Source organism: Cibotium barometz, chromosome 1 (assembly GCF_041138505.1).
Source record: "Cibotium barometz isolate CiBa-2024 chromosome 1, ASM4113850v1, whole genome shotgun sequence".
Lineage (NCBI taxonomy): Eukaryota > Viridiplantae > Streptophyta > Polypodiopsida > Cyatheales > Cibotiaceae > Cibotium > Cibotium barometz.
In genome coordinates this window covers 19,075,846-19,088,830 of record NC_141046.1, presented here as the reverse complement: position 1 = coordinate 19,088,830, position 12,985 = coordinate 19,075,846, and the positions used below count along the sequence as shown (strand labels likewise).

The 12,985-nt window shown below is 39.5% G+C and overlaps 1 protein-coding gene across 2 annotated transcripts in view; it reads left to right on the top strand.

Moving 5' to 3' along the window:
- LOC147641690 (uracil phosphoribosyltransferase-like) overlaps nt 1–4,924 on the top strand; it is a 31,179-nt gene extending 26,255 nt beyond the window's left edge. The window contains exons 10-13 of one of the 2 annotated variants that reach the window (XR_015265949.1): nt 3,749–3,804; nt 3,940–3,987; nt 4,110–4,305; nt 4,467–4,924. Coding sequence is in view for 1 of the 2 variants with exons in the window: in XM_086798535.1 (XP_086654661.1) it covers nt 3,749–3,804; nt 3,940–3,987; nt 4,110–4,161 (156 nt within the window). In the remaining variant the exon portion in view is untranslated. Of the gene's footprint in view, nt 1–3,748; nt 3,805–3,939; nt 3,988–4,109 lie in introns of both variants that reach the window. The other variant, XM_086798535.1, reaches the window with a different exon arrangement.
- The last annotated feature ends 8,061 nt before the right edge of the window (nt 4,925–12,985 follow it).

The window sequence follows — 12,985 nt, the reverse complement described above, 5'->3', positions numbered from 1 at the left end:
TTTTTCTTTTTCTTTCTTTGTATCAAAGTAATATAGACTTTATTGGTAATGCTTATTCAAAAATTGTATGCAAGTATTACTCATCTTTTATTTTTCCTCTCTTGGTTTTGCATTTGTATCTAATTCAAGTTTTATTTTTGTTAGATGTTTTTTTTTCTTTGTATCATTGCCTCGTCATTGATTAAGTGAGCTTTTGAACCCAAAATTTAGTCTAGCTGTGCGTATTATAGTAGTAGTACTAGTAGTAAAAACACACAAAGACTCGGGCATCTAGCTCACCGTTCAACCATAGAGCCAACTTGTGATCGTTGTGATTAAGCATTAACAGATAGGAAAAACGCACAAAGACTGAGGCATCTAGCTCACGTCCACCATAGAGTCATTTAGGCTCACTCCTGAGCATAGGGGGATAGTAGCATCAGAGACATGGCTCCACGTGCAAAGTGCCTGGCGTCCCATACCACCAGAACACACCCATTGGATGTAAGCATGGAGTAGGCTCAAGGCCTTGAGTCCAGGTCTCAGGAGCTCTTGCTCAAACTCACTCAAAAAGTCACTTATGTAGGCCTCCTATAAACTAGGAGCCAAATATAGCACGTCTCATAGTAGCTACTTATCCCTACTTAAGATGCCTTACCCTTAGGCTATGGTTAACCTAAATTGAAGGTCTTAACTCTTGTTAGCCTTGGGATGTAACATACTTCCCCCCTTAAGAACCATTGATGTCCTTAGCCGTGAATCCGGGGAAGTGACTCTTCAGACTACGCATTGACTCCTATGTAGTCTCGACCTTAGATTGTCCTTTCCATTTGATCAAATACTTTGAATAGACGGTATGCCGAGACCATCTAGTACATTTATACCTAGTCATGGCCTCGAGATTAGGGATCTCCTCCACTAGCATACTCTCATCACCTTCTCCTAGACATTTCTATGAACGATTGACGTGAAACACAGGGTGAATCTTGATTCTTGACCCCCGTAGTCCTACGGCAACGGGTGACTTCGGTTGATAACCGTACATAAGCATAAATGGGCTAAAACTAGTAGCCGCTTGCTTACTACTATTATAAGCAAACTTAATTTGTGGAAGATAACCTTTCCCATTCAGACTGTCTCTTGGATACATATGCCCTCAGCATATCCTCCATAGTCTAGTTCGTACTCTCCATCTGACCATCCGACTTGGGAAGATGACATTCTCAAGCGTGTTTCCAATTTAGAAACACTGATTTCCAGAATTGTGCGTGAATTTGGGATCCCGGTCATTGACAATCTCCTCAGGCAATCCATAGAGCTTATACAGTTGCTCCACGAAGAGCTGAGCCAACTCTTGACTCTTCACCGACGACTTGGGTAAGGATAAATCTAGCCATCTTCGTCAATCAGTCAATGACCCAGATTGAATCATGGCCCCTACTAGTCTGGGGTAATCCAACTACAAAATCCATCAAAACACTTTGCCACTTGTTCTCAGGAATTTGTCAAGGATGCAATAACTCTCCAGCTTTAAACCTTTCAGCTTTATTAAGCGGGCATTGGCTACACTTCCTTACATAATCCTCAAGGAAGGATTTCATGCCTAGCCAATGGAAATGCTGGCCAATCAAGGCCATGGTTCTATGGTTCATGCAATATCAAAGCTTTGATGTCTAGATCACTGGGCACACAAACCTTGCCATCTTTGAATACTAATCCACCTCTAACAGAATACTTTTCAAGTATCTTTCTCTCAGCCACACTCATTGGACTGTCCAGAACACTCAGATCTCGTGGGCTGTAACCGACCTGTACCAATTGCTAGACTAGATGAAAATGGGAATCATGTTGGCAACATGCTTTGAGAGAGAGAGAGAAGTCGGTCGTTATCTCAGTAAAGGGGATAGCGTTGACCTTGGGGATCCTACTAAGGGCATCAGCAACCCGATTAGTTGGTCACTTACGGTAATGGATCTCAAAGTCGAACTCCTGCATGAGGTCAACCCATGTGGCTTTTCGACCCTTCGGGTCAGGTTGATCAGAAATAGCTTCAATGAGTGGGTGGGGTTGTGAGGTTTGGGCTGTAGAAGCTGGCCAGTACAAAGGCCAGAGGGGGAGAACCTTCATGGATGTTGAACATTGCTAAGGGGATGCCCTACCTTGAGAAAGAGGCGAAGAATGACACACCGGCAAGGGTGCCACCACGTCCACTAGGGGGCTAGAATCAAGTGGAGGCAGTTGAAGAAAGAATAATCCACTGGGTGTCCTTAGATGCATGGAGGGTGGGGAGTTGGGGAGTCGAAGAAGAGGCCAATGGTTTAGGGGCGGAAGATGAAGATGGTGCGGTCAGGGTCGCATCATCCACAGGTAGAGCGTGTGGAGATGAGAGGGACAGAGGATGGGGAGCAGAGGCTTGGGGAATCGCTGTGGGGCTGGCCATGCCTGGAGATAAATGTTCACCGTCAGAATTGTTACTGTTGGTTCTGTGTCCGTTGGGGTGTGGCCTCCTCCACGACGACAGTCCTGTGGCCAGGGCTGCCGCTCTTGCATGTCAGGTACTTCTGGTTGTGGGACTTGCCTGGGGTCTTCGTTGTCTAGGGGTGGATCCGAGGGAGACTTTTTTTGGGAGGGAAGAGAGAAGGGGGGGGGGGGGGGGGTGTTGGTTGCAATTTGGGCTGTAATATGGCTGGTCATATTGATTTGTTTGTGTGCTTCTCATGAAATAACGGCAATGATCACTCAAAAGGTTGGGAGCCTAGGGCAATGGTAGCTGTCGCTGGGAGGAGGGTGTTGTACTCCATCCTGGAAGCAAACCGAGACCAAGAACCTTGAAACTCTGGCCACCACTGGGTTTGCATCTGGGGAGAAGCTGTGCTTCCACTAGGCGAAGGAGACCTGGGAGCTCCATACTACAAGTGGGCTCAATGATAAGGTCTTTGCAGCCGAAGTGGACAAGTCAAAACCGCTCGAGATGTATCCATTGCCGAGGAATAGGATGTCCACGATGCACCCTTGCTCGTCGACTAGGGCGGCTTCAAGAGATCATGTATCTGTCACCGAGTTGGTTGGCTTCTGACAACTATGCAAACCCGTCAAGGTAGGCCACTGAGGAAGCAAGGAGCTGGAGTTTTGTGTTGAATAAATGACAACTAATGGTGGCCTTGGAAGGGGTAGGCAGAGCGGCTGCCATGGAGTCCTGCTGAGGGGGAAGGTTGAAGGGCACCAATCTGCTGTCTAATGAGCAGAGGAGAAAGGAAGTGAAGAAGTGAGAGCAGGGAAGGTTTGGCGAAGGGCAGGGTAGAGGTGACCCGGGCAAGATTGGGGATGGAGACAGGCAGGCAAAGGACGGGGAAGAGGCAGAAGAAACAGATGAGAGAAGGGGGGTGTGAGGCAGCTGATCAAGGCAGGAAGGACGGATGGACCATGAAGGGCCGGAGAGGACAGGGTGGCTGCTTGTGCACGCCGGGGTGGGGAGGGAGGGTGCTTGGGGTGCTGCTGTACAGGAGTGGGATCCCCAGATCTCCGAAGGCAGGTCACCAATTCTTAGCTGTGCTTAATTGTTGAAGATTGCCTTGCATTAGAATAGATGCTTTGCTAATGTACTAGACTTCTTTTCATTGAGTTTATTAGCTTTTGTACAAATCGATACGGGGCATTAATCTTCTTTTGCCACTGCAGTAGTCAGTGTTGTAGTTAGTGCTCTTTCCCATTGTGGAAGGATTCTTCGATGTGTGACCTTAGAGACGTCATGTGTTTTGGTATGTGTCAGGTTTCTGCTGTAGCAGCTCCACCAGCCTTGAAACTTCTGGGAGAGAGATTTCCTGGGTAAGAGTTTGTTTCACCTTTTCCTGTGGCTAATTGGACTTTCTATGATTTGGAAGGCAATCTGTGGTAATAATATTGACTATCAACATGCCTATGATGGAAAAATATCTATTGACTTGGTTTTTTTTTTGGTAGTTTACGGGTGTACACTGGGATCATTGACCCCTCGTTAAATGAGAAAGGGTATTACTTGCTGCAACCATAACCCTGGCATAATTTTTCGTCTTTTGAGTTGTCTGCTCATTGCATTCTTTTGCCAACTTCTGAGTTACTTTATCTGAAATATGAAAAATGCTGTTGTGTAGGTTCATTGTGCCAGGGCTTGGTGATGCAGGAGATAGAAGTTTTGGTACCTAATGAATGCTTCAATGGGTTGTGCAAGGGAAGGATGTTAAGAACGTGCTAGGCTTGCCTTCTTTTGACTTCTGCACGTGAGCTGCCACAAAGACATCCTTGTTCACTAAGACAAGGAGTGGACTGTCATGGTCACGCCCACCCTAGGTAGAACCTTGCATCTACTTAGGGGCTTTGTAATGGGGTTTGATTGATTCTTTTGGCTGGTGTTCTCTGCTGTCCCTTCTTGTTCTCTGATGTATGGTGTAGGTGCATGGGAGTCTCTTATTCTTTCACTTGAAAGCGTTTTTTTTTCATTGTTTGATCAGTCCATTCCACTCGAGTCTCGCGGGGATCGCAGAGGACACGGTCCTGTTTTGTGAGTGAAGCTTTTCTGTTTCAAGGTCCCGTGAGCTCGTTGTGGATGACTACCATGAGGTTATAAACTGCACTTTCTTATAAGGTGAATTTCGGCATGTTCTTGGATTCATCTAGGTATATACTCAAATGCATGATGCATTGTTATGTGTGTATGTATGTGGAGTACCCAAAAAATATTGCACAGAGGAGCGACCCCAAATATGTATGACATTTGAAATAGGGTACAGACAAGTGTGGTGTAATCTATTACATTGCTAATTGGCGGGGTGAGTAGATCCCTTGATATTTTGGTAGCAATGGGATTAGATCTCTTGTTGGGTGACCCTTTTTTTCTCCCTTCTTCTAAAAACCTTATCTTAATTGATTTTTAGCCTTGTGTGTATTTATATCAGAATTGTTGTTATGCCAAAACTGTTGTAAGCACTTCAGCTATGCTTCTCCATGTATGGCCATGATAAGTAAATTCTAGAATGCTTATGTTCGCACTTGTGGCATCCTTCGTGGTTCACAAATTGGTGGAAAAAAACCTCTCTTTATTTCAAAGAAATTCTTACTAGAGAATACTTCTAACACAGGATATTAGTTGGAAAAAAATATCGAGTGTCAAAATGTTTTAAAAGGATGGTCCTCCATGGTCATTACTTAGTCAAAAATTTTTAAATTTTGCTTTGGATTTATATTTTCATTTTAAAAAGAGCACATTACAAGTACAATACTAATATCGATGCATTAGCATGTGCCTTCTATCAAGTAAAGACAGTTTTTATACAAGTCTCTTTGAAGACGAGACAATTACAACACTTTATTGTTTCTAAAAGTTAATTAGAAGATGGTAATTCCATTAGGAATGTGATCTCTTTTTCAAAACATTTATCAAGGGCTAACCAAGAATTCTCAAGTAGTTTAAGTTAATTTGTCTTTTTAATTTGTAAAATTTGTAAGTTACAAGTTGCTTTGTGGCTTAATAAAAAGGGTAGTGTTAAAACAATTGAGCTTATTCACTATTCAAAAAATGACATCATAAAACATAATGATATTATTAATATAAAGCGATAAACAAGAGTAAGATTGTGAATTGGATAATTTGTCTATGAATCTTTGGTAGATCTTTTTGTTGGAGCATAGCTAAATTGATACTTGTTTTGATCATAAAAGTACCACCCCTAGCCATCATTTATCTATTGATTCCCTCATCCACCACAAATAGGATATGCTTGGACAAATTTATATTGTGTGATTAGTTAAGGGTTGAGTTATAGATTATGTTCATTGCTTGCTAGACGAGTTACATGTTTTTCTTAAGGAGTCATGGGTTCATAAGTTCTTACTTATCTTAAAACTAAAGAGAAGTAAGAACTTATCTTTAGTTTTAAGATAAGTTCTTACTTATCTAGGGACTACAACCTTGCTTTATATGGTTAGTACTACTTTAGTGTTGTAATGGTGCTCATCTTTTATAGGTCTTCTCTTCCTTCCTCACAATATGTCAATTGCAACTCTAATGTTTTAGATGCATTTTTAATTATTTTCTAGTAGTTAATTTATTTCTTAAACAATCTCCTTTGGGTCAAGTGACACTAATGATAATTGGTAGGTTATTGTCCTTTGAGTATCGTGACATAAAGTTGGGGTTATACTTGGGTACTTCGTAAGTTAAAAATTCACCATGATGAAAGCATGACACACTTGTATCTCAACATATCAATTATGATGTTATACTCCAATGAAGTAGCAAACATCAGTGCATATGTAGAAGCTAGAACTTGAGCTAATTTATCAACTTTGAACAATACTTCGGACAATAATAATAGGATAATTTGCTTTAAAAAAATGTTATGGCTCAAAATGTTGGTATAGAAACATAAGGTGAGTGTCTATATGGTAGATTTGTACAAATTTGATGGTTGGGAGGAAACATTTTGAAGAAAAGAAAGCTATTTCTTCAAAAACAAAGAAAATCATAGAAGATAAATATATATGCTTACTTTTGGTGAAAGCGACATTGCTACCATGTGTAAAAAATCAACTATAAACAAAAAGTTTCAACTTTGTGGTGAAACTTTAAATTGGAAATTGGTTTACATGGATGAACATAGCTTGGCATCTATGTAAAGAAGTTTAAAAAATGAAAAAAAGAGCGAAAAAGTTATTACCTTTTTAGTTGAAAGATGCAAGGCTATAAAAATTACACTTTCTCTAAGGTTTTGTTAAAGTGATATTTCCTTAAAGTGGCCACTTTCACCAATGACCTAGAGTATATTGCAAGACATGGATTGGGAAATAAAATAGGATAATAAAAATGAACATTTTGATAATGCTTCAACTAATGATTGAAAAGACAAATTGAGAGTTCTTAAGTATAAAGGTACAAAAGAAAAGAAAGAGAAAAGCTTAAATGAAAGATAACTTAAATGCTACTTATAAATTGCAAAACTCAGAAGGCTTACATTCTTTTAGTCTCCTCACTCCAATGGAATGAGTTGAGCCAAGTGGGAGAAAATAAAAATTCAAAATGAGAGGTACATGACAAAGAGCATTATTTCACAGACAATAAAATACTTAGTGCTGCACATTAAATAATCAAGAAAAAGTAGATAGCAAAAGGGTATGATAATGACACAAGAAAATATTTTACAGTGGAGACTTTTATTGTTTTGATAGAGAAGATGTCTTCTCTTATAGGTGAAAAAAGGCATCCGCTCTCATCTTGTTATAATTTACAAAATTGGAATTCTTCTACTTTGGTGACATAAGACTAGATGTCACTATACCAAGTCTTTTAAAAGATTATCCTTTAAAGGCGAGGATAGATAAATATAAATGCTAATATTTTTTTAAAGATTTCATCCAACTAGCAACACAATTAATTATGGTTCTACTAGATCCTTAGAGGGATCTACAACACTATGCTACTTAGCCAGATGCTGTTGCTGTTGCATCTAAAAAAGTAGTCATAGTTACAGATCAAGTAGAAGAGAAAAGAGACAAGATTCATGCGGCTATAGAGCATCATGGCTAGAACAAATAATTTTTTGTGGTTTAAGCTCTTGCAGACTACGTACCAGGGTAAGAGATTTCAACTTTTAATTGATTTTGGTAGCACTCATTCTTTCATGTCACCATGACATTTGCTTAAGTTAGTACTAGATGCAAAATCAGGAAGCCTATGCAATTAGTGTTTCACAATGGAAAGATTCTTTTCACTTGGCATGAGACAAATCCTATTCAATTTTTGTTAGATTAAAATTTTGCTATTTAACACTAGTCTTGTAATTGGCTCAAGACAACTTTATGTAATTCTCTATAACTTTCTTATATGGTTATAAAACTTGACAAAACTTCTTAGGTGCTCTTTTTAGATACAAAGAAAAATTGGCTATTACTATTTTTCTTTAAAATGTCAAATTAAAAAGTCATTAAAAAAACAAGTCAAATTACCAAAAACAGCATTGTGTAATGCAACTCGAGGAGGGGGGGTTGAAAATATCAACAGTTTTTATGTATACATGAAAAAAAGTTTATAAGTGTATTATATATGTACATATGGATTTTTCATAGCATTTTTGGCTAGGTTAAAATGTTTTTGAGGTGTTTTCTAGATAATTTTTAAAAATTTTGAGCATTTCAACAAAATGACTCTAAAAGATGGTAATATTAGCATACATAATCTTACCCTTTTTTAGGCCCATTATTATTTTTAGCTCCTATCTGGTCTTGGGCGTTTTTCCCTAAAATGATTTTAGTTATAGAGTTATACCCAAGAAGTAACAATTTATTTGCAAAAGTCTCTAAAAGCCACAAAAGTGGCTTTTTCTTTACAATTCTAGTGTTAAGGTCTTATCCCTAGGAATCTATGATTGTATTTTTACACTGGATTGGCTCACCGAAAATCAAGTTGACATCCATTATCACAAAAGAACCATCTCTTTTCTTGATCTTCAAAGAAACAAGGTTCAAGGGATTGGAACCTTAGGGTCTCCATCATTGTAGTTTGGTAAAGTCTCTGAATTGTTGAAAGACTCAGGAAGAAACATGTCATCTATATTGTCAAGCTAAACTCATTATACAAGGAGCCGGAGTCTAGGGAACCAAAGTGGTTAAGTGAATATGCCATAATTTCGAAAGAGTTGGCACACATGCGACTATTTTGAGGAGTAGACCATAGAATAGAGTTGATTTCTAGAGCTCAACCTACAGTCAAGCAAGCCTACTAAATTGCAATTCCACCAGAGGTCATTGAACTCAAGAAGTAGCCAACACAACTTTTGACAGGTTTTGGAACAAGAGTTCATTAGGTCCAATATATCCCTGTGGGGTGTGCATGTGTTCTTTTTGAGAGAAATAAAGATGTGACACGTGGGTTGGATCAATTGAGTATTAAGAACAAGTACTCTATCCCTAGAAAAAGTACCCTATCCCTAGAATTGATGAGCTCTTGGCTAGATTGCATGTGACCAGTTTTTATTACGATTTATCTAAAATCATGGTATTACCATAGTAGAAGCAAGGAGCAAGATGAAAATAGCTTTCAATACTCGATATAGACATTATGAGTTCATAGTGATGCCATTTAGGTTAATAAATGCTCATGTTACATTCAATTGCCTTGTGCAAGATATCTTAAGAGAGCACTTGGATGAATTTGTCCTTGTCTTCTTTGATTGTATTCTAGTATATTCAAGGAATGTTTCTAAGCAAGAGATGCACGTTATTAAACCACTCCACTGTTTGACTTGGTTTTGCTTGTCCACATATCGTAAGGCACTTCACCATCTTACCTCCACGATCATGCACTTAAATTTTATAAGACAACGCTTTGATCCAAGAATTAGCTTAGTAATTATGATTTAGGAGTGGAATCCACTCCAAAAACATGAGCATTGAGTTTCATTAGGTTGAATTAGAGTGAAGTTATCAATTTATGTTCATACATTATATATTTTTTCATAAATTATTTATATATTGTTGAATTGGTATAGAAGCATGCACAAAATGATCCAAAATCAATAAAAAAAAACTTAAATACTTGTATCACAATGTTTAATTAGGATTAAGAGCACTGAGTACACCTTATCAAGTCTAAAAAATTTTAAAAACCATAAAAACTTAGGCCAAACCAACTCTCAGGTAGGGGACGTGAGCCTACAGCCCCACACAAAAAGATGTGAATTTTGACATGTGAGCACTGAGCCATGAGTTTGGACATGTGAGCCTTGAGCTCGGACACGTGAGACATATGTGAGCTTAGGCATGTATACTTGCAGACGTGAGCTTGGAGATAGGTAAACCTAATATAGTACGGACCAATTATTACAATCATAAGGACGTATACAGACACACCGATTCATGTCCTTGGAAGATATTCTTGTCATACAAACTGTATCAGCCACAAATTCCAAGAAAAATTCTTGTCCTTCGTAATGATTGGAGAATTAAGTACACTTATTATCCAATAAGTGCACACCAATCCTGTCCTAGGTCCTATTCTTAAATTTTTATATCCCATATAGGCCTATTTCACACCAGGGAAGTATGTGAGCCGAGTTCATACAAAAAGACACGAGCACAAAAAAAGGAAAAAAAATCAACTTAAAAAAAACTTGTCATCTATTCCCACCATGGAGAGATATAGCTTGGTGCTGCGTAATTTATTGTTGAAATCATACAATCATAGAGTGTTCAATGCTAAGATCTAGATGAAAATAATATTGTGCTCATTGCCACTAGCACCACACGAACCATGACACAACTCATTGTTGGTACCAACAGGGTGGACTCTGACACCATGAGACATGCTTCCTATCATGCCAAGGTAACCATTGTTTTTACTTGTCCCACTAGTCACTCATCAATAGTAGGCACAAGCTCTAGTGCCTACATATCAAAACCCTTTACCCGTGAGGTATGTATAGACTACCCCAGCCAGTTCCTCTAAGAACCACACCAGTACAACAGTACTCAGTGACCCTACCTAGTAGAACAAAAAACGGAGGAATAAGAGAGTTGAGTCTTATGACCACTAAGTCCCATATGAGTAGTAATAATATGATCCTTATGGGTATATCCTGACTAGGGTTCACCTATATTCTACATCTTTCTATTGTTCCAGGCCATTGTGTAACAAAGAGCAAGAGACCTTAACAATATGGTATGTAGGACATTGCAGCAAAGGCCCACACTGTATTAAGGAGTGCCCTAACAAGGACCTTGCACAACAAATCCCCCAAGTGCTGCATTCTGAATCTTGTGCTGCTCAACCTCAACGTAATTCCTTATGGGGGCACATTCCATAAGTGCAAATTCGATCAACCTTACAAGGATTATACCAATAGAGTGACAATTGCCCCTATGTTAGAAGCATCTCCTCCCCATGGAGATGGATCTTCAATCGCTTCGTTGTCTCGAGGCTATGGATTCACATGAAACCTACACCCAATAGTGGGAAGTTGACTTAAACAAGGTAACTATTCAGACCAAGACAGTGGCCTATAAAAGTGACAAGGAGCCCATGAGCTCCAAGAAAGCCAAGATCTATTGATTTACAAGACACAAGCTCAATAAGGTTAAGGGCGGAGGTAAAGAAGGAAGCAAAACTTAAAGATCTCTCACCAAGCCTCAACAAAAAGATCTAAGGTAAGTGCGCGAGTATTTCGTCCTACAATATTGGGGATAGAGTGGTACATGGTGAAAAAGCTCAAAGGAACCCGGGCGGAGAGCCACATGCCTTATATGAGAGTTCCTCTGAGGTCAAGGAAATAAACCTTGTTGGCCCAAGTGAAGAACCTAAGCCAATGTTCATTGCCAAGGACCTCACCTGTGAGTAAGAAGGAGAATTGATTTCCTTGCTCAAGGAATTTTAGGATGTGTCTGAAATACATTGACATGAAGGGAATTCCTTCGAAGGTGGTGAAACACAGCATCCCTTTGCATGAAGGCGTGAAACCATCCAAACAAAGAGCCTACCACACGAATCCCAAGTATGGTCAAATGGTCAAAGAAGAGCTAGACAAGCATATTAATGTGGGATTATTGTACAAGATCAAGCACACCGAGTGGATGTCCCCTGATAATGTTCGTTTCAAAAAAGAATGGAAAGCTTAGAGTGTGCATTAACCTCAAAAAGGTTAATGAGTGTGCATTAACCTCAAAAAGGTTAATGCCACCATAGATCATTACCCCTTTCTCTACACAAACCATATGCTAGAGATAGTCGCCACCAAAGTAGAAACTTACATCTTCTTGGATGGCTTCTTAGGCTACAACCAAGTGACAATTAACCTATCCATGACCAATACAAGATGGCGTTTACTATGGAATGGGAAACGTACATATATCGTGTCATGCCATTCGGCCTGACCAATGCACCCACAGTGCTTGATGTGTAGAGCCTTCAATGATCTCCTTTAAAGATCCTCAAGATATTCATTAATGATCTATGCGTGGGCTCCAAGTGAAAGGAGCATCTTTCTTATCTTTGGCTAGTCTTTGAAAGTTATAGACTCTACCGCATCTTGTGAAATCCACTTAAATGTAAATTTTGGGTTAAACATGGTGTCATTCTTGGAGACATCGTTTCCAAGAACGGCATCTCCATGGATGAAAACAAGATCCATGTGAGCTTTGAGTTGCCAACTACAAAGGTGTGCAAAGATTCATGGGACATGTAGGGTATTATAGAAGATTCAACCTCTGCATAAGCTACTGATTGTCTTTGAATGACCATACAAATGCTAATGGGTGTATGAGAAACTGAAGAAGGCATTAGTAAGCGCACCCATCCTAAGATCCCCCAACTGGGATCTAATCTTCCATGTGCATATAGATGCTTTAACCTTCGCTAGTCGTATTAGATGCATGCTAGCATAGTTAGGGAGCACAACATGGGCTTCCTTGTGACCTTTGCTAGTCGTCAACATAATGACGATGAGCATAGCTACACCACCATTGAAAGAGAGGGGTTATGCATTGCATATGACATGGAAGAAGTACACACATTACCTATTAAGTAGCTACCAAATTTGTGTTCTTTGTTGACCATCAAGCAGTGAACAAGTCTTGCACCACATGATGCATCACTGATGGTTGCTTAATCTTTTAGATTTTAATTTCACCATCACGGTGCGAAAGGGGGTCTATACATGCCCATGCTAACCACCTTTCTAGAATTACAAATGGAGAACCCCTCTAGGGGTGGAAGCTAATATTCTGTAACACTCCACTATTCTACATTGACCATGTACCATAATGGAGTGAAGATATCGCCCACTTCTTGGTGGTCAATGGATTTCCCATTGACCGCCCCATTAAAAATGATAAAGCCAGATGCCTCATTAGGAAGGTTTCCCCCAATGAATTCATAGAAAGAATGCTATATAAGAAGGGTTAAGATGACATCATGAGCAGTGCACCTATATGAAGATGAATTTGTCACCGTTCTTGAACAAGCCCATTCTGGCATAGGTCGAGG